The sequence below is a fragment of the Chlamydotis macqueenii genome, chromosome 2 (assembly GCF_036417535.1).
Source record: "Chlamydotis macqueenii isolate bChlMac1 chromosome 2, bChlMac1.mat, whole genome shotgun sequence".
Lineage (NCBI taxonomy): Eukaryota > Metazoa > Chordata > Aves > Otidiformes > Otididae > Chlamydotis > Chlamydotis macqueenii.
Genome location: NC_141557.1, coordinates 48,723,250 through 48,746,133, shown reverse-complemented (window position 1 = coordinate 48,746,133; position 22,884 = coordinate 48,723,250). Strand labels below are relative to the sequence as shown.

At 39.9% G+C, this 22,884-nt stretch overlaps 1 protein-coding gene across 1 annotated transcript in view; it reads right to left on the bottom strand.

Annotated features, from left to right (window-relative positions):
• The window catches only part of LOC147601656 (uncharacterized), a 32,453-nt gene extending 10,824 nt beyond the window's left edge, over window positions 1–21,629 (bottom strand). Inside the window, exons 1-2 of the mRNA XM_086741470.1 lie at window positions 21,201–21,629; window positions 8,139–8,200 (exon numbers count right to left, since the gene is read on the bottom strand). Of these exons, the coding sequence (XP_086597596.1) occupies window positions 8,139–8,200; window positions 21,201–21,629 (491 nt within the window). The remainder of the gene's footprint in view (window positions 1–8,138; window positions 8,201–21,200) is intronic.
• Window positions 21,630–22,884: the final 1,255 nt, after the last annotated feature.

Genomic DNA, 22,884 nt, shown 5'->3' with positions numbered 1-22,884 from the left:
CAAGAACAACTCTGCTCCAGCTGACCCTGCTTTCAGCAGGGGAGTTGGACTATGCTGTCTTCAGGGTTCACTTCCAACCTCAGCTATTCTGTATTTTTTTTTTAATATAAATTTTATTTTTATGAAGTGATTTTCTGAAGTACAAATTTGGCAACTAAAACACAACTTACTAAATAAAAACAGTTAGCCTAATGATTAGTTCAGAGTGGTTTAACTTGCATCTCACAGTCCCAGTCGAACCAGCTGGCCATTCCAGCTACCCTACTCAATTTCTTCCCACAAGTGAAGGGATTATATAGTTCAGGTACCAAACAGCTGCAAATCAACCACACCCACCCGACACACTATTGGCTAGGCAGAGATTTGGATAAATAACATGATGCACTGGTGGTACACAGCCTAGGGATGCTCCATAAAAGATGATCACTACAGCCATAAAGGTTATGGAAACTTTGGTTAGTAGCTGGACTAGGATTTGGTAGACTTGATCCAGCCTCTAGCTCGGCTATCGGCCTGGACGATGACCTCAAACAAAAAATTTATCTTCCTGATGCCTGTATCTTCATCAGGTAGTTACATATAAGAAAGCTCACCTCTTCTATAAATACTTCAAGAGTTACAGAAAAAAAAAAGTTTAAGTATTTGGTATTGTTATTTAAACAGCCTAGCATCAATATTTAACATTTTTTTTTCCCTAGGGAGTTAGAGTATCTTTTGAATTGCCTTTATGTTTTGATGACACTTTTTGCATGGAAATGAGGAAGAACAACATTTGCCCCTCTGCCTCCCAAAGCTCCATATAAGAAGCATGGCTTCTTTATATCACTGATACTTCTGAACATTTGGCTTCGATAATTTGTTAATCAAGAGACCGAGTTTAAATAAGACTCTAGTTTCAAGGTAACTAAAACTCTAAATAGAATTAAGTCTTCAGGAGTTAAAGAACGGATTCTAAAGGAAAGCTTAATAGCAAATAAAAGAAAAGCAAAATGAAACAAAATAAATGGTAAGGTATTGCTCTAAGAGTTGTGTAAGTTGTTACTATATCCCCTTCAGCTGTTACTCCTGCTTCAAATGCTTGTTATTTACTTTTGTTTGTTACAGTATGACTAATCCTTTGTCACCAGTGTGTTCTTACTGAGAGATAGTATCTGCAGTTGAAGTAGGTAATGCTGAAGCACTCCATTTATAAGAAAGTCCCAACTGTTCAAGCAGAGATATTAAAGAAAATATTTCTTTTTCACAATTCACAAATCTTACTCAGCACTTTGACAAAAAAAAAAAAACAAACCAAACAACGAAAAACACAAAACACCAAACGTCTTCCATTCCCAGATCTCCTCTTCGGCATTAACACAGTATACAATAGCACTAGCGTGCAATTTTCTGCCTGTGTTCTTAGAGCCTCTCACTCACAATTTTAAAGGAATTTCATCTGAACTGTCTCTGCCCAAAACATTCAGTTTTAAGCTTACTCTTGCATTTGTTTGTGAACAAAACCAAACCACTTAAACATATTAAATAGAGGATGGCAGCTACCTACTCTAGTTTCAAAAGGCCAAACTTAATTGATCATATAATCACTTGCAAGTGTTCAGCATCTCATATAAAGAATTCAGAAAATGTGTACAAAGTGCTGACTGATGAGGCAAAGGATTGAAAAAAAATATAAACTTGCATCTGGAACTCATCTTGGCAAGAATTTAATAAGCAGACAAACAATACATGTGTAAAAAAAAAAAAAAAAGCAGTGTAAAAAAAAAAAAAAAAAAAAGGTCAACATGAGACCTTTTCCATATTCTGAAGGGGGTACGCTGGCCACCAAGCTATTGAGTCTTTTGTTTTCTCAGAGCAGAAGTTCTGTCCTGAATTTGAGGTAAATCACTTAAAAATTTTAAACCCCATTCCTACTTCATATGACTCCACAGGAGTAAGCCTGGATTTGATTTTATGCTGTTACCAGTTGTACTGTTCTTGCTCACTTCCTGTCAATGTTAAGTCTTCATACTTCTCGTTAACAAATATTTCCCTCATCTTTATCTAGAAGTTTTCTACACTGAGCAGTTAGTGTGAGAGTGGAGTGTTGTAGCTGCTCTGCACTAATTCCTTGGACAGGTGTATTTCAGCTATGCTAAATCAAAGGATTTACTTTAGTTAATCAAAGTTACTTGTACAAGGAACTATTAGACTTTCCTTCACAGAAACCATAGATCTGTGTAAATACACAGAAAGGAAATCAGTTTTACTTCAATAAGCAACTCCTATAAAATCAATTCAGTTCATAATCTGTATGAGCGCAGTTTATGTACTTGTATCAATTTGGTTGTTTCTGATTCTAAACAGCTATATTGTAATTGCTTGGCACACTACTATAGAGGACTTCAAAGAGATGCAAAACACGGTCTAAAATCAAAAGACTGGATGTGCATTATGGAACTGGAATGTTTTCCTGAGATTGTAAAACACTGAATAGCAGTCTTTGCCACTCAGGGCAAAATGTTGCCCTATTTAATTACACAAATCCTTAAAGCGGGGAAAATGAATTTTGAGATCATAGATCCCCCTCCTCCTTCAAAATACATGCATTGTCTGCTTACAAAATTCTTACCAACTAAGAACACTTCCAGATACAAGTTTATATTTTTCAGTTCTTTGACCCACCAGTTGGTACTTTGTATGCTAAGATACAGCAGCCAAATTTTACAGCGATTGTGAGCCATTTAAGTACCTACAGTACCTAGCTAAAAAATACCAATGGCATTATAACAATTTCTTGCTGTAACCTTTGCTGTATTTCTTTTGTATTTCCCCCACAGTTAAGCACACAGATAGTAAAGCATCACTTCAAACACATCAAATACTATGTCTGACTTCACCAATTTTAAGCTTCTGGTAATTTTTCTTCTCTATAATAATGAAATGTTGTAGTTTAGCCCCAATCGGGACCAGACTACGCAGTCTCTCCCTCAGTCCCCCCACCCTCCGGTGGGACAGAAGGGAGAATTGGTAAACAAAAGGCAGCAAAAACACATGGGTTGAGATGAAACAAAAAATAAATTTAAAAGAGATAACAGAAGAAAACAAAACAGCGATTTGTACTGTAAAGACAGTACAATAACTCACAACAAATCTCAATGCACAGTATCTTCCCACATAGCAGGAGACTACCCTCAGCACCCTCCTCACTGATAACACTGAGCATGATGCCACATGGGATGGAAAAGTCCTTTGGCCAATTTGGGTAAACTATCCCAGCTGTTGGCTAATTAGTAACCTATCCCAGGTGTGTTCCCCAGCCACAGGAGCCACCAGCTCCAGTTCATCTCCCAGTGCAGGTGAAAATCAACTCCATCCCAGCCAGAATCAGGACATGAAAACACTAAAGGCCGAGCAAAAAGCAGTGTGCAGTAATAAAAAAAAAGACCAGAAACATGAAAACATATATAATGCTTCATTAGCCAACTCACAAGCTGCATATCTTTGTATACAACAAAAGCTGCTGCTGAAACACAGCTCTTGGGTTCCTCTCCTAATTTGAGTCCCAAAACTTTGCTTATCCTCTTTTGACCAAGCACTTAAATTTTGAGTCTGATGACTAAGACTTATTATTCAAGTACATGGACTTAATAAGTATGTCCGTAGTAGAACTCGTAATAGCTTCTACATTTGTGGTACAATTTATGAAGTTGGTACTTTGTAGACAGAAAGTCGCCCAAAGAAATAAATATCTGTTTCTGAAGCTTGCCATTTTGGTGGAAAATCTTATCGCACAGAATGTTAGCAATTAAAATTCAAATGAATAAATGTTATCTGTCCTTCTACATGCCAAAAGTACTGGTTATACCTCTATTTTCAAACATTTTTTTTATTTTTTTTTTATCAAGTATAAAACATTTTAAAATGTTTTTGGAAGCTGTTGAAAGTCAGAACATTCTAATATTAATTACATTCACTTAAGCTTTTTTTTTATTTCCAATGCTTTTCAAACTCATACTATAACTTTAAAAACACATTTGTTTTTTTTATAGCAATTCACAAGGCGAGGGGGGGGAGACTATCATCTTCAAAGCTGTGACATCTTACTGGAAAAGTTGGTACAGTTAAAACCGCAGTAGTCTATCTCTGACTTGATTGCCGATTCTTCTGATGATAGATATGGGTTTATTAACTTCAGACACCAATGCAAATCCACTACTAATGTACCGTATAATCAAATTATGCTTTTCGACAAACACCCAGGCTAAGAAAAAAAAAAAAAAGCTAAAATTGTCTGAAAACACTGTTTAAATTACATGATTTATAATACCACCACCTCATTGTTACTCAAACACCATACGATTGAGTATTTATTCAACCTTTCACTTCTTGTAATATATTAAGAGAGGAGGGGAAACAGCACTCCTTGTCAACTGCAACAGCTAACAGGGGTGATCATTTTTCTTTTAGCTTGAACAGTACTACAAATCAAAGTTTTTAGAAGCAGCCTACTTCTTCCACAGGAAAAAAAAAAAAAACAATATTACAAATAAAAATAAATTAACATAAACATAGAAAATGTTACAAATTAAACACCTCCCTCTCTCCACTCAAGCTATTCTACCTAGCTCAAAGCATAACTGGTCCCTTCAAACCAGGGCCTTCTTCAAAATCACCACTGTCCACATTAGTCAAGTATCCTCTTCCTCCTCTGCCCAGTTATCTGGGTCTACTTGAGAAGGAACAAATAATGTCTGGTTTCATGACCTTTCAAATGAGCTTCTTGCTTAATCTGAGGGTTTTATTTACTTACAAGCATAGCAGATATTCTGTAAAAAATCTGCAAGAGACATGACACTGTCCTGAAAACCTTCCAATCTAATTATGGTTGTTAGATTAATAATAATGAGAAAGAGTAAGAACTGCAGTATAAGACCAAGGGCTTACTTTGTCCAACTTTAGAGTATGGAATTATAGCAACCAATTAATACATTTTAGAATAGTAGTAGTAGTTCCTAAGTCTACTATCAGAAAAAGGTTTCTCAAATTTAGAGAAAAAAAAAATTGGATTGCTTGTTATAGTCAGATTACAGAAGTTTAAATACTTGATACAAATGAGAACAAGACAATTCTTGCAATAGAAAAAACTGTGTCTACATTTCATTTCTGGATATTTGTAACAAGATATTAACCACTTTTTTTCCATGTGTCAAATTTTATGTTGTGGTTTTTTTTAAGGGGGAAAAAAAAAAAAAAAAAAGCTGTAGTGCTTTCCAGCAGTTTTCATACACATCTGATATAAGTAAGCAACAGATGAAGTGCATTTATGACACTTTCAACAGTATTTACTACTCAGTTCTGGCACTGTGAGCAAAGTGTTTCCACCACAACTGGTTTACTCTTTGTTTAATTAAAAGGTAGACTGCATAGTTAATATAGTAAAAATAATTAGGATATTAATTACACTCAGTGCAGCAATATTTAATCTCTCCTGTCATAATCATATGGCAAGACAATTTTAAAACATGTTGTAGCACGAGCATAAACTGTTTTAGGTGTTGAAAGACACTCAGGCTCAGTTTTACAAATACATTTACGTGCAGGAGCATAAAACAAATTCCCCACTGACAATACTTTAGGCAGTCAGGTTTGCGTCCCTTACTTTCCCTAGTTATCTACACTCTGCATAGAGGAGAGAACTCAGACCCACGTCCTATCATACCACTCTCTATAACATGCTCTACCTCTGGCCTTGTGAGTTTGTCTCTGCAGCATTACAATTTCAAAAGGAGGTTTACAAAGCATCTCTCCCATCCATCCCCTTCCTCTCCATTCCAAAGCCCTGATGGCCACCACAATATTGTGGATATTATGAAATGTGGACTTTATTTCTCTCTGGCTATGGGCAGACCATCACTCAAGTCCCAGCAGTCACCATGATCATCATGATTTTTACTGAGAAAGTCGACTGTCCCAATTCAATTTCTCAGATCAACTCTTCTGGCAACAGCTGCAATGCTACTTTGGTAGATCACTGTGCAATTGCAAAGAGGATATACATGCACAAGCACTAGATTGTTGGCTTACTCAGTTCTGTGTATGCTTGGACTGGCCTATTTCATTTTGTCAATCCAGCCCCAGGAAGCCCTTCAGCCATGCAAAAGGCTTCTTTAGACACCGTCATGATAGTGTAATGTCGGTGCCTAGTTGCACCACTTCCTCAGTTGGTTGAATCCAAGGTGAACCTATATATCTTCCAAGTTGCTGTGTAAGAAGTCATCTTGAATACAAGAGCTAACAGCTAGGCCACTGGTACTGTACAATTACTTGCACATGGGTTTTTTCCTGCCAAGTTCTTTCAAATACCCTGTATAGTAAGATACATGTTGGAATAAACATACTGCTCAAGGAAACAAGCTACTCCCAATGTAACAATTTCAAGAACTTACCAAATGTGGTGCAGGTGGAATATATAACTCAAGAAATTGACACCTACAAGCAAGATGCAGGAATTCTCACAGTAAACCTCAACACATTGATTTTATAGATGTTACTAGTGTAATTAGCATCAAAATAATTTAAGAATTTCATATCTATATAACTTCACAGATATTTTCTTTTTATCCTACAATGAAAAATTATGCACATTACATAATCAATAAGTTCTTTTGAAAGAAGAGGTCTTTACTATCTCAGTGCACAATACTTTTCACTGTCTAAACCATATCAACAAATTCTGTTGAATTACATAAATGGGATGCCTGGCACTCATAATAGTGAAAAGGACAGCCATTTCCACTGATATTTGGAGAGTTCTGCGGCTACAAAAGAAGTGCTTGCATATTGTGATTCTTTGCTAAAGAGGCAGAATATTAAATTGACTTATATCTGGTGGTTCATATGTGGCATTGAGTACAGCAAAGCAAAGTTACTAAAATTTCTGTTCAGGGCATCCTCCAGTGACCTGTCTCTTTTAATCACATTTTCTAAACAGTTCTATGAGTCTAATTTACAACACTGACACCATATGGAATGAGTATTTCTCAACAAAAATGAAAATCATTTTAAAATTCAATTCCTTTAACAAAAACTGCTTCTTTCATACCATCAAGAGAGTATTGTGATAGTACTGGCACAAAAAGAAGCCAAAATGTTTTATGACTACTTTCTTCAAACACAAGATGCAAAATACCATTACTTGAAACATTCTCCCACTTCAAATCAAACAGGAAGCAATGACACACACACACAAACTAACCCTAACATCTCTTTACTGTATTAAGACAAAATCATCAGCTCAATTTTAGTAAAACCACCACAAAAACTCTAATCACATCATTACAAGCGAACATTTTTTTCTCCTCTTTCCCCTCAAAGAGTGGGTTGTAGCAAAATATATACGCAGGTAGAGAAGACATTGCTGAGCTGGTTCAGTTCCAGCTCTGAAGTGGACACAATCCAGTCAAGCAGTATCTCCACATTTGGCAGTTTACACTTTGCTTGAAATCAACTTTCAACAAGATGAGAGTGTGAAGACATCCATCTCAAACATGGGCTGAACTTACTGATCTTGGCGTTTCAGCTAACTCCTACAAATGTAGTCTACTCACACACCAGCAGGCCAATGAAATTTATGACTAGACAAATGAGTGTAGTACAAAAAATCTCCTTTTGTTTCTACCTTATATAACAGAGACTGGCAGTAAAGGTAACAGACAGCACTTTTCACTGCAGTGACTTTTTGAAAACTTTGAAGTTGAATTTATATTTTATTTTGTTATAAGAAAGTTCATGACATGAAGAGTATGAACTACATTAGAGAAAAAATTATAGACTCTTCAGACAGATAATACATTATGCAGTGTGAAGGAGCTGACTTCTCTGCACACCAAAGCTTTTCGGACATTTTATTTCACTTCTTTCACTGATATGCAAGGAAAAGATCACTATTAAGTTACATCTTCCATGGCATAGTATAATTTGAACACATTCAAACAAATCAAGACTAACAAATTCAAGAATTCCCAGAGTTAAATCAGATATGTTGCTATTTATTTCAAGACAGATTTAAGAAAGAATGAATAGTACTTGATAGCCTGTAAGCCAGATAAGCAATGTACAATCCTCAGGTTTTTACTCCTTAACACATTATGTAGAATTACCTTAAAAGAAGTTCTTTGGGTAGTTTTTTGTTGATGAGGGCTTCATCATTATTTAAGAAAACCTAGAAAGAGAAAGAAAAAACATCATTTAAAATGACCAACAAGAAAAAGAGCATTTAGACAGTCTTTTCACCTTCTACTTAGGTGCTAATTCTTTTAAATTACTATTAATGTCAAGTTTTCAACATGTTAGGTGGTAATACTGTAAAATTACTTCAATATACACAACAGGGCCACACCCACACTTGCTCTTCCCTAGTACTAAGATTTGACTGCACAAAAATTGTAGAGTAACTTAACAATCACTAAACAAGCAATCAGAAGCCACACTTACACCACATAAAGTACTTTTAGGCAGCAGCGAAACTTCAAGCAACAGCAAGACACTTATGAACACAAACAAGTTGCACAGTCCTAAAACTGTCCCATTACAAAAACCAGAAACTGGACACTTCCCAGTTATTCAGATCCCTTCCTTCACTGTCTACAGTGTAAATACTTTAGCCCAGGTATGTGAATATGGATAAAATATAATAATCTAATGATACAAATAATTTACTGCCACAGATACAGAAGCAACTGCTATATAAGCAAGGGAAGCAAGAAATGCTACAAGAAATGCTACAAGAAAGACTGAAAAAAAAAAAAATCTCTCACCCAGAACTTCATATTACTAACACATCTCCTAAGAAAAAGAAAGTGGAGAGTCTGAAAGAGAATGCCCAAGTGAAAAGCAATACTAAGGTTATATAGGAAAACATTTCCACAAAAGAAGAAAAGGATCAGTCAACAGAAAACAGAAACATTAAACAAACAACATGTATTCATCAGACTTACAACTTATCGTAAATATTTAAGTTTGAGACATTTTGTCAGAGGAACACAGAAATAAACAAAACAGAAGGTGAATCAGAATTTAAGGAACCATGGCACAGACCAGAGGAACTCCAAGCCACAGGCAATCACTTCCCCTGCAGAGAGAAGATCATTATGGAGTCCACTGCTGTCCACGTTACCAGAAAAAAAAGACAGAACGAGTAATCCAAAATAGCCAAGAGTATTCTGAATGCTAAAGGGCAAATACGAAAATTACACAAAACAGAAATACAAAAACCAACCGGAAGAAATCTTTCCCCTGTCCTTCACCAAGAATATGTTGTTCCTGACTCAAGCATTAGGGTATTTACCCCTTGTCCATCCTACTTTCAACACACATTACATACTTGGTAACTACTTGCTTTTCTTCTTGATTTAAAAAAGAAAAAAAAAAAAAAACCAAGCAAAAACGAAGCTCAAAAAGACATGGTTTTGAAAAAAGGTACACCAAGCAAAGAATGAAAAAAGTTGAATACAAGCTTGGCTCTGTCTTCATAAAGAAAAGGAGACAGCAGAAAACACACATCCAGGAATTCTGAAAATATCTCCCCCAAAAACACTGCAAGATTAGAAAACTTCAATTTCTTTGTGGCTGCCATCAAGAACCATTTTTTCTTCCAGAACATAGAATTATAGCATCATTTGGGATGGAACAGACCTTTAAAGGTCATCTAGTCCAATTCCCCCTGCAAGGAGCAGGGACATAGAATCACAGAATGGTTACGGCTGGAAGGGACCTTCAAAGGTCACCTAGTCCAACCCCCCTGCAAGAAGCAGGGACAGCCCCAACTAGATCAGGTTCCTCAGAGCCTCACCCAGTCTGGCCTTGAACATTTCCAGGATGAGGCATCTACCACCTCTCTGGGCAACCTCTGCCAGTGCTTCACCATCCTCATTGTAAATTTCTTTTTTTCCTTATATCTAGTCTAAATCTATCTCCTTCTATTTTAAAATCATTACCCCTTGTTCTATCACAACAGGCCCTGCTGAAGAGTTTCTTCTTTCCTGTAGGTCCTCTTTAGGTATTAGAAGGCCACTATAAGGTCTCCCCAGAGCCTCCTCTTCTCCAGGCTGAACAGTGCCAACTCTCTCAGCCTGTCCTCATAGGAGAGGAGCTCCAGTCCTCTGATCATCTTCGTGGCCCTCTCCTCTGGACCCTCTCCAAGTGGTCCATGTCCTTCTTATCTTGGGGGCTCCAGAGCTGGCTGCAGTACTCCAGGTGGGGTCTCACAAGAGCAGAGTAGAGGGGCAGAATCACCTCCCTTGACCTGCTGGCCGTGCTTTTTTTGATGCAGCCCAGGATGCAGTTGGCTTTCTGGGCTGCAAGTGCACATTGCTGGCTCATGTTAAGTTTCTCATCCACTAGTACTCCCAAGTCCTTCTTCTCAGAGTTGCTCTCAATCCATTCTCTGCCCAGTCTGTATTTGTGCTTGGGATTGCCCCAACTTATGTGCAGGACCTTGGCACTTGGCCTGGTGAACTGCATGAGTTTCTCACAGGCCCACCTCTCCAGCCTGTTAAGGTCCCTCTGGATGGCATCCCTTCCCTCCAGCATGTCGACCGAACTGCACAGCTTGGCGCCATCGGCAAACTGACTGAGTGTGCACTCAATCCCACTGTCCACATCACTGACAAAGATGTTAGATAGCACTGGTTGCAATACTGATCCCTGAGGAACGCCACTTGTCACTGGTTTCTTTCACTTGGACACTAAGCCGTTGACCACCACTCTTTGAGTGTGGCCATCCAACCAATCCCTTATCCACCAAGTGTCAAATGCATGTCTCTCCAATTTAGAGACAAGGATGTTGTGCGAGACAGTGTCAAATGCTCTGCACAAATCCAGGTAGATTATGTCAGTTCATCACCCCTTATCCACTAGTGCTGTAACTCCATCACAGAAGGCCACCAAACTGGTCAGGCATGATTTGCCCTTAGTGAAGCCATGTTGGCTGTCAGCAGTCACGTCCTGACCTTCCATGTGCCTCAGCACAGTTTTCAGGAGGATCTGCTCTATGATCTTGCCACGCACAGAGGTGAGACTGACTGGCCTGTAGTCTAGGCTGATTCCAAGTCCAACCACATACTACTGTTTCTCAATTTTGGCACACCAGCAAAAGCCTGTGCACTGTTATCCACAGATTTAAGAACAATAAAACTGTCAACTTTAAATAGGACCAACAAGCTTAATTAAGCTTCCTTTTCCTGCAACTGGAGCAGTACAATTATTCACAGACTGTTGGCTGTAGACGTTCAAAGTGTAAACACCTACGCTTATATATTTCAATAAGACAATTCTAGTTCCTTCAGAAGGGAGACATTCTTGGCTTTAAGCAGTTCCACATGGCTGACCACAGGTTCAGGTTTGCTCTGGTTCTGCTTTACATCTGATGCCTGTTGCTGTTGTTACTTTCAGCCTTTATGCTGAAATACACTATGTACATCAAGAACGGTTTTAGAACTGGTTGACTGCTTCTGAGCTTTGCAATTCACAGATTTATGAATTATCCACATATATGTCAACTTAATATTATATGCTACTCACAGCTTGCAGTTTAAAGTCTGAAAACAATAGTATATATTGGGATAATTTTTCAGAAGAACAGTCAAAACATAGCCCTAACTGAGTTTATTGCAACAGTCATTCAGTAAAAGGAGACACATATGCCATCTTCACAGAACTTAAGGCCACTAAAGAGCAATGTGCAGAAATACTCTTGTGTATTACTGTTTTGTATTAAGTTGCAAAAAAGGAAGTTACCACCATGAAAGCACACAAGATCTGTGGTAAAACAGACAAGTGAACTTAGATCTCATTAATTCTCATCTGGAATCAGAACATTCCGTATCACAGACCTTGCTAAACCAAGTCATTACGGGTAAATGTAGATTTGGACAAGAGGGAAAATGAAGTCTGAGACCTCAAAGAACATCAGCAAAACCAGAAGGTAGATATATACTGAAAACAAGGCTGAACTCTTTATCAAGTCAGGAATAAAATCCAACATTGGGTCACTGTCAAAGGAGACAGTAGTTTAGAACTACTTCCATATACTTCCCTTCTCCTACAGCTGACAGAGCAAACGTCTAGTTAAATTGTAAATATTACCATATGTAAAAAGCATCAAGTCTTTCAGGTTTTTATTGGCAAGAAGAATATTTATTTAGTACTACTTATGCAGTAATAGGCATTGTAAGAACAAGATGTTTTAAAGGAAAATTTTGACAAAATAAAATTAACGTTTTATTCAGTTCCCGACGTGCAGATTTTTTGTTACCAAACACAAAACCCACCAGCTTGCTGCTCATCTCTCCTCATCGTTGCCTATGCAATTTCCCCTTTACCCTGCTACTGAAATTGCCTCTTGCTATAGTGGCAGGAAAGCCTGCAGATCAGCTTTGCTACCCAGAGCAGCTCATGAGCACACTAAAATAATGAATGGCATCCTACAAAGCTCTCTATTTAAATACTGCAGAAAAATGGAGGAGGAAGAAAAAAAAAAAAAAAGGAAAACAATCTTCCTTTACTACAAATTTAGAATTATCTCACGTTACACTACAGAGTGCTCTCTAACGGTCAGAGAATTGCTGCTAGCTGGTGCTTCCTCCAGAAATGTACAATTAATGCATTAGACAGGCACACTCACTTAACACCATGCAAGTAGCAAAATGTAACTGTATCTAGGCAACAAAAGGAGTGTTAGACAAGCAAAGGGACATGCATTGCCAACAGAACTAAGTGATATCTAAGAGACAACAGCTGATGGCACAGGGTTGGTGTTAAATTATAACCCATGGTAAAGCTTTCTGTATAATCAGTAAAACTACGACACACCAAACTGAACCTTGAAAGGTGATGCCATCTTGAACCAAGCTTGTCTACAGCAGAGACAGACTGGGAAAGTCTTTTATTTCAACACACAGACACTATCTGCCCTCCAGGCTTTCACTCCCATGCTCCAGCTGCTATTTGTGCTCCAACTCAGGCTTTGACATTGTGCACTTTAAAATCCCAGCCATCCTGGTCTGTTGTGGTTGGTAACCTCTTTTTCCCTCAGACGCTCTTTACCAGAGCCCAAGGCATCATCTTCAATAGTCTTGTAGCTTCCTCCTTGTTGCCAGATACCCACTGGATCTTTTGCACTGGTCTTTCCTCAGGATCTTTTCTTTTCCAGCACTGTGACAAACTAACTGATCAAACGCAACTAACACATCATATGAAAGCCTTTTGTTCCTTCTGCGTAGGTCATCTTACACAGTTAAGCCTTACCTTCAGAGAACAAAATCAAATACAGCTGGTAACATCTTGCTGTCTTTTCATAATGCCTTCAACTGACCTCGGGCTGCCTATAAGGGCTACATTGCTTTTAAAGTTTCCCCAGAGTAAGTTCTATCCAATATAATAAAACCTGCTAGGCAGATGCAGCTGGCCACACTACCCACTTTGCTCCTTGGTTTTCCTCCAGAAGGGCCATCATTCTTGTTTTGCCAGCACTGGTATTCGTACGCTACTGGAGGGCATCAGTCTGGCTCTGCAAGGCCCTGTCTCACTGGGTGACAGATTAAGGTCATTTGTGAACTTCAGAGCTGATGTCTGCAACTGCACAACTGTATCTTGAGGCCTTTGGCCGTTCCAGCTCAGCTGCCTCTTAGCATGGAGCAGGAGGTGCTTGGATATGGCCTTGCCTGCTGTCTTGAGCACACCAAATCATTCTCAGTAGACCAAATAGCTCTCATCACCCTTTCCTGTGTGTTTTTCAGAAGGGCAGCCATCTGCTGCCAAGAACATATTTGGAAATCACCAGTCAAGCCTTTTCAAGAGTATGGCTTAATTATTGCAAGCAGCCACGGTTAAGGCCTGACAAGTTAGCCTGACCTGTTAGCTGAGCTGACCATCCTTTAATCCAAGACTTCATGTTGTCTCGTACAAAGTCACCAAAGAGACAGCAATCCCCTGAACTAGCCTCACACATTAAACGTATTTTCACATATTGCTGTTTTATCAGCACTGTTATTTAAGGTGCCGTGATATAGATTTATTTAAACATTTAATTCATTGTAAATTTTGATATAAACCAAAGAGGCACAGGACAAACTCAAAGTTGCAGAAATTTTTCTGTACCATGTCAACATTTCAGACTGACTTGAGTGTGATACTTCCTACCTTAACTTGTTAAAATTATGAAGGGGAAATCCAATGGTTTGCAGAATTAGTGATTAATCCAATCACTTGCAGGCCTAAAATTCAGTTTAAAGACAGCATTTTACCAATACTAGCCGTCATCTACCTGATATTTGGTAGCCTGCGTGATAGAAAACATTAGGTTCAATCCAATAAGTAACCAAGAGAAACAGGCATTACACTATTATTTACAAAAAAATTCTGCAAGTTCTGCTTCCCGCATGTTACTCTGAGACAGATAGAAGCTACATGGATTACTAACCCTCCATTCAAGTTATGATCCACCTAGCTCACACTGTCTTTTAAAGGATCTTGTTCTAACCACTATCAGAGATGGCAAAACAAACCTGAACCACATGGAAAAATATACTACCCCTTACCTAATCTTTCATAACTAGAGACTGGTTCAGCTCAGACAAGGAAAATAAATAAATAAATAAATAGATCTAACAACTACTGTTTAAATACTAAGAAATTTGGAAAGAGGTGATAATTGTATCCCTGTATATTCTGTAAACATGCATAAGGAGACAGCTGAAAAAACAGGTTTGACAAAGTTTTATCCGCATCATCTGTTAGTCATATATCAGTAAATCTTTTCTTCAGTTTGTTTTCTTTAAAAAAAAAAAAATTTCCTCCTTCAGATATTTATCCATTATTCCTCTTTTAAGATTGTGCACTTCCAAATAAAAAAAAAAAAAAGTACATGAGGAAGCATTTAGATATTACTCCAAAAAAACCAAAATAAAGCATTCAATTAACAGTCAAATTTACAAATCACTTTAAAATGGAACAGGGGGAAACTCGTATCATCTACATTACAGGCGTGGAGGTCAAAAGATCTGTGGCAGAGAATTAAAACCAAATGGATGAGACTGTTGACTGTAGCCTATCACAAGGGTGGATTATGCATCTTACAGATTCTGTACTTTCTTTTCTTCGACCAGGTAAACAACAAATCCCTCCTTAAGATCAAGCAGAGACTCAAACGCAATTTGCAAAAGCCTAAGTTCAAAACACCTGAGAAAGGTACTTTCCTTTGACTACTCAAGTAACTGAGACTCTAGATGACAGGAATAGATTCTAAGGCAGCTTCCACCACAACATTCACAGGGACTGTGTGCTCAAATTACAACTTGTTTCATCTCAAAAATAATCTATTTGGTTTCACGCAGTCTTGTACAATCATGCTATATAATACATACTCTTCAACATTCAGACCACGATATGCTTCTGAAAAATCAGGCCAAGAGAAAAGTTGGTGTCTGTTTGTTGCAATGCAGCAGTATTTGGCTAGGGACAGCCATTCAGTCTCAGCCATCCAAATTTAATCGACATCATAGATACATCAGAGCCCTTAGGAGTACACCTTTCAAAATCCCTCCTCTGAATCATCACTTCTGCATATAGTTGTTTTTACTGCCATACATATGGCTAGGTTTTATTCCCAGTCTCCACCATAACACTGACAGCATGACAATGGAGACCTGAAATTCTGCGTGCACACAAAGATTCTTATGCAGGTCTACTTCCCCAGGAGTATGCACCATTCTAATTTGAACTGACAGAGTCCTCCCTCCAGTCACGCAATCCCACATCCAGAAAGGCAATTATTTTTCTTACTGTACTTAGCTCAAATTGTAAATTAAATTGACTGCATGGTTGAAGCAGAATCTAAGCACTTGTGAAACAAAAATTTTTGAGTACTAATATTTTCCCCCTCGACATAACTGCTCTTCAAAAATATATTTGAGACTTAAAAGGTATAGGTCATTACAGAAATGACTCTATAGCTTCTACAAAGCCATTCCAAAACAGTGCTTGATCTGCATTATAAACACCGTGTCAGAACTGATGTTTTTCCTAGTACTGAGAATGTGAAATGTTCATTACAATGAGCAAACCTTCTCTGCAAGGAAATCTCCCTAGAGTATGAACCAGAAAAAAAGATGTCAAAATCTGCGTTGTGGCTGCACACACCATAAACATAGTATATAATTAATAAAAGCTTTCAGTTACAAGAAAGAGACAAAATTAGGTACCTCTTCATGATTACATGCAGCAAATAAAACTTACTTCAAAGGAAATAGCATCACAGCAGCATTTCCTAACATCTTGTTCCAAGAAAGGTAAGAAGTTGAGATTTAGAGGAGAAACTGGACACTCACTTAATTGTTAGTATTTGCCAAAATTTATGGCTCCTGAATTTCTGCATAAATAAAATAACCTTGATACTTTTGCTTAAGAAGTAGGTTACAGACAAATTTCAGAACTAGAAGCACACTCAGACATCTTGCCCCTCAATATTCAGATAACTACTACATAACATCAAGTCATGATATGGAAATGCCTCTCCTCTGTGAAGCTCTGACCTCAATTTCAACCTCTGAAGACAGACAAACTTGACAAACTGGTAGAGTTTCACATTTATGGAGATTCGATGATGCCTTGTCTCCTTATTGATTTAAATTTACAGAACATACTGGTTAACCAGTTGAACAGCAATCAAATTCAATGAAAACAGAGTTTACTATTTCCTTCTGTCTGAAGAAGAAAACAGGAAAACACTGGGATAGAAAAAGAGAGTATACCATGAAGCAGCTTGACACCAAATTTTAAGTACTTTCTTTTGGGCTACACAGCAGCAGTTTGTGGTTCCAAGCAGCCATAAAAGCACAAGCCCAGAAAAGGGCACACTTCTAGCTCCTGGCCTCCTCTAGCACTAGTGCAGTTGTTCCTCCCAGGCAAAGCTAACAACCCAGAGGGAATCAATCAAGAGACTGGCTGTAATTGATCATATCACTTGAGTTTCCCTTGTATTTTAAACAAGGCAACTATTGTTGCATTTCCATTACCTCTCTGTACCCAGTTGAAATTATTTTAGTCCATTTAAAGGCTTAAATTCATAAATTCGTACTGTAGTTTGACTCAGAGTTTTGGTTGGGTTCTTTTGAGAGGGGGAGGTGTGGGGGATGTGAGTCAGTAAAAATTATGCCTCTTACAGATTCTGTGCTTTCTTTTTCTTGACCAGGTAAATAACAAATCCCTCCTTAGGCATCAGACACCCAGATGCAATTTGCAAAAGCCTAAGTTCAAAACATCTAAGAAAGGTACTTCCCTTTGACTATTCAAGTAACTTTGAGACGCTACACAGAAATACTGAAATAGAACCTAAGGTAGCTTTCACCACAACATCATTCACAGAGACTGTACTCAAAATTAATCTCATCACAGAAATAATCCATTTGGCTTCATGCAGTCTTGCAGAATCACACTATATACACAGATTTTCAGACATTCATAGCACAGTACATTTTCTGAAAAATTAGTCTGTGAGAAAAGTTTGATCTTCACAAACTACTAGTAAAAAACACCTTCAAGCTCTAGAATAACTATAAACTTTGATAGAGACACACAAGTAATTTATTGATCCTAAAAAATAAACATGGAATTAACAGAGGAAATACCAGTACGCTGTGAATTTTAACTCCATCATTATATTCTTTTAATGCCTTATATGTATGTTTTTCTGTTGTAAAAATGGATAAAGACTTTCTGCATTTTTAAGAATGAAAATCTGACTTTCACCATTTAGAAGTTACTGTGTGTTTACAGTCTTCCTTCTCAGAAGCTTTACAAACAATTAGAATATCCCACTCCGTGTTAAAAGTTCAAGTGGGAAAGTTGTTTTGTAAAAGCTCCAACAGACAGCTGGACTCCAACCCTATCACATTCAAATCAAACCATCCAAAACACACAGCTCAAGCATGATCAGAAATTGCGCCAGTTTTTGTTTTGCATTGTGCTAAAATGTAAAGACACACACACACAAAAAAAAAAAAAAAAGAAGAAGAAAAAATCTATGGAGTATATGGATCACGTTCCTAAAAAGGTTATTAGAAAGAATGCAAGTGAATGTTGTGGCTATTGTCTAAACTAGCTCCAGGCTACTGTCCGAACTGTGAGGGAGAACTCTGGTTTCACAATTTCATCTGGTTTTGTCCTACTTAGCATATCCCATTTATGTGTATTTCTGATTCAGTAGAAACACTACCAGAACTACTACAAAAGTTGATAACAATAGTGCAGTTATTCTGATTTCTAATTGACAAAACAGCTGAGGTACTGTTAATGCGTAGCCTTCTGCTGGCATTGAGATCGATATTGTCACAGTGCCAAGATTAGTACTACTTTTCTACACTAATCTAAAAATAGTTGCCACGCTTCAGTGAAAATCTGACTTTTATTTCAAACTTTCCACATCTGCTAGACCTGTGTTATCCCTAATTTTAATAAAAATGAGTAAATATTCCACTTTATTGCCAAAATAAGAAAGTAATAAGCTAATGGTCCTCTGATTTGTAGGAACACTCATATTCCCTATACTAAAAGGTCTGGTGTTAATTGGTCAGAATTAATTATTCCTTCCTCACCTTTCTTGAATTTTAAACTATGCAGCTACGAAGCATTAAGAGGAGAAGAACAACCTCAACAGGACTAACCCTATAACAGAGAACAATTAAAGCATAAACAGTCATTGAATAAAATATCTGAAGAATATGAAAAGAATTTTAAAATGACGCTATTTCATCCTTTTCTTATCAGCTGTCAAGTGCAACTAAGGACCTGCCCAATATAGGAATTTGCACAGCAGTAAAGTATATCTGGTACAATTTCAAGACTTTACCTGTTGCAGTTACAGTAACAATTTAGTGCTTCTTTGCAGATTCTATGTCTGCTGAGTTTAAACTGCTAAGGGTATCTAATCAGGAATGTCAAAATGGACCATGATGGAAAACTCCATACCTGGAATTTGGTAAATGGAAAACATTTATTTATATTGTGAAACAGTTTATAAAACATTTTGTTTGTTGTTTTTCAGTCTGTAATTGTTCCTAAGTTTAGAATATGAGACAAATTGTATTCAATTGACTTTTAAGATACTCCATATCAGAGAATATACAGCAAGATGTGTGATGGAATACTAATGCGAAGTAGGACACGTCATGAAGTCACATCATAACCAGTGCACCAGTACTACACCATCTGCAGCCTCATTCACTGATGTTTACTCCTCCTTGTAGCAATAGATACATCCTAAAATCTCTGTAAACCAAATCCAACATGACTCTACACAGAAGCATACTGCAATCCCAGTCTATCCATATTTTTATTCCACCTCACATTTTAGTTTTCAAAGTTGTTTTGCTTCGGTTCAAAACATACAGGCTAGAATCACAAAGGAACAGAAGGCAAAGTGCAGGAGAAGACAGAGAAGAAGCACAAACAAGCCTTCATGCAAAGGAAAAAGAGAAAGAAAAGTTGCAACACCACAGGGATATGCTCCTTCCCTTTGTAAGGCCAAGCACTCCCTCTCCCTCCCCAGAACTTGCTACAGGAAATCTACTGCCATTACACACACATAAATACACACATAAAGTGATTTTCTGCCTTAAAACACTGTGCCTTCTTCCTATAAAACTATCACTGCAAAGCAATAAGGCATTAGACACTTAAGTTATAATTGAAAACAGGGACCACATCAATATCCTTTCCAAACATGCCATGCCTGTCTCTACTCACTCCCCCTTACACGCCTTGTCATCTTCCTTTCACAAACATCATGACGTACACGTACTGTACCACATCCCCACATACTCTCCCCACAGAGCAAACCTCCACCACTCTTCCTCCTTTGCTGCACCCTCCACACACATATGCTCCGTGACACACCACCTCCACACATAGATGCAACAAACCTTGTGCCCACTGCATGCATACCATAAATCTATTGTATTTATAAATGCATACACATAAACCATCACAGCTATGCATACGTACACATATTTGTGTACACAATTGCCACTCTATACACACAAAATACCATACCCTGTGTCTGCTACATACATATAAAACTACAGATAATCCCTGACACACCCATAGCATACATGCTTATAAAAATATCCACATATTATGCCACACCCAGTGTTCACTATATATACACACAGACACAAGCCCACACCAGACAGCAGTATACAGACACAACACATACACACAACAGTGTCATGTCCCTGTGTGTATTGTCACATCTCTACTACAACACAAACACACACATCTTTGAAGCCGAAATCATAGCGGATAGACACATATACTGAAAACCAGAGGTGTAATAGTACCCTCATGTCCTACCGTACCGCTGTTACATCCCAGGCCACACCCTGCCTTACTGCATACACACAAGCATCCAGCACAGTGCCCCACCCCAGCACCCCGTGCATCCACGCTGTAACACCCCACATCTGCCCTGCACCCTGACACACAGGTTAGCTCCATCCCTACTTTACACAGGGGGACGACACACCTCTATCACACCCCAGCCGCTTTATGCACCCATATACACACGTTACCTCTCCTGTTTAATACAAGGGGACAACGCACCCCTGCCACACCTGACCTGCTCCGACACACAAGCAGACTCCAGCCATGGCTGCTCCGGCGTTATACAGCGGGACAAGGCACCCATCACACCTCACCCACAGATAGGTAGGCATAGCCTCTCCCCGCCTGTGCTACAGCGAGGGATCACACAGCCCCACCTGCTCTGGACAGAGACACAGACAGATGGGCCCCTTCTTCCCCACCGGTACAGTGGGGGCCGGCACAGCCCCCCTGCAGACACATCCCCGTGCCCCGCAGGGCCCCACGCCCGGCACCACAACCGCACCGCCACGGTACCCCGCACACCCCCGGCCCGCCAAGCACAGAAGCTACGCCTGCCCCGGCCGCCACCCTCCCTTCGGCCTCAGGGGCCTCCAAACGGCCCGGCCAGCGCCCGCTCCCTGCGACTGCCCAGCCCTGCCCGCCCCGCCACCTGCCCACCCCGCCCCGCCTCGCCGCCGCTCCCCGCCCTTGGGCCCCGAGCGGCCGGGCCAGCCCCCTAACGCCCGGCGGCGGAGCGTGGGGAGGGGGGCGGCGGGGCGGGCCGGGCCGGGCCGCAGGCTCACCATGGCAGAGGCGCGGCGGCGAGGCCGGTTGTCCTGGCGACGAGGAGCCCCGAGGAGGGCGCCAGGTGCAACGCCTGCGCGCGCGCCTCCGCCGCCGCCGCTGCTACCGCCGGGGCTGGGGCGGGGCGGGGCCGGCGGCGGCCCACGTGATCGGCACCGCCCCTGCGCGCTAGGGCCGGGCCGCCCCGCTCCGCCCCTTCGGCTGCCGGCACCTCCCTCCCGCCTCAGGTGGTGCCGTTGGAGGGGGGGTGGCGGTAACATGGCGGCAGGCGTAGCGGTGGGCTTTCGTCTGTGGGGGCTGCCAGTAACGGGAAGGGGAGTCGGCCTCGGGCAGGCCGGCCTGGCGGGTCCTGAGCCTGTCAGCTCGCTGTGGGACGGCTGTCGCCCCGGTGTGGCCCCTCCTGCGGCTGTCGTGCAGCCGCCTTTCATCCCGATGGGAAGGCATTGGTGGCCCTCAGCAGTCGGCCCTTGGGATTTAGGGTGGCCTGTCTGCTCCTAGGCGAGGAAGGGCCGGTGTGGCTGCCAGGCAGCACCATTCCCAGCTGGGTGCTCTCCTAAAGGTCTGCTGGGTGTTGCTAGTGCGGGTGTAGTTGCCCCCTGCTCCTCCACTTTGCAGCCTGGCATATTTGGCAAAATGACTGCTGGCAACATGTTTAGTCTGATATAATGCCATGTAAACGGGGGGGGGGGGCACCAGAGCGCGCAGTCACTCCTGTTGCAACCACGAGTGTAGATAACTGGGATGATAACATCCTAAATTGCTACGGAAAAATCCACAAAAGCTTGGCTTGTCAGAGAGCCAAGCGCTTTAAAGCAGTGCGTGCTGTCGGTGAGAGCACGGCTTGCTTCTGCAGGCTCTGTGTAAAACCACTGTCAAGCCAAATACAATATTGTTCATAGCACACTTAGAGGTTGCATCTGTTCAGCAGTCGTCACAATACCCCATGGAAAACGAAGGGGATGTGAAAAATCGGGGCGAAAAAATTATCCCAGCAGGTATTGTTTTCTGTTGATTCAGCCCTTCAGATTTCTAAGAAACATAAGTGGCCATTGTAGAATAACAGGAGTTTGCTGTTTGGAATGGGCTGCTTACATTCCTTTAAGGAATGAAACATTCTGGTTTGATTAACAGTAAAAAATACTTTCTTACAGAAGTGTCCTTTCTCAGAACCCGCACGGAAATAGCTGGTACATGCACATACCATTTGTTGGCACATCTCTGAATCTACTGTCTTATACTCTCCAGATTTTGGAGAATGACCTGGTTCATACAGTTGATCTGGTTTGCATAGTAGGGAAGAAAGCCTCAGAAATGTGAAATATGTATAAACAATTTAGACATGTACAGCTGAATTGCAGAAGGCCTAGACTAGCACTTTCTAAATACCATTGGTTCGCATTAAAAAAAAAAAGATTATTATCACATGGTATATTTTTTTTAGTTCGATGAAAATCTCTGGACTGTATTATAAAAATAGTGACAGATTTTCCTATTGCTACAGTTAAACCAAAGAAATTTAGGGAGCTAAAATTAGTTCAAGTTGCATCAACCTGAAGAAAAAGAAAAAAAAAATCAGATTTTGCAAAAGGAAGGGTCATTGCAAAATAGTAACCGTGTTCAATGAAGAGGAGTTTAGGATAATTAGCCAAGTGCAAGGAAGTCAAGACAGGAGGCAAATTTGTA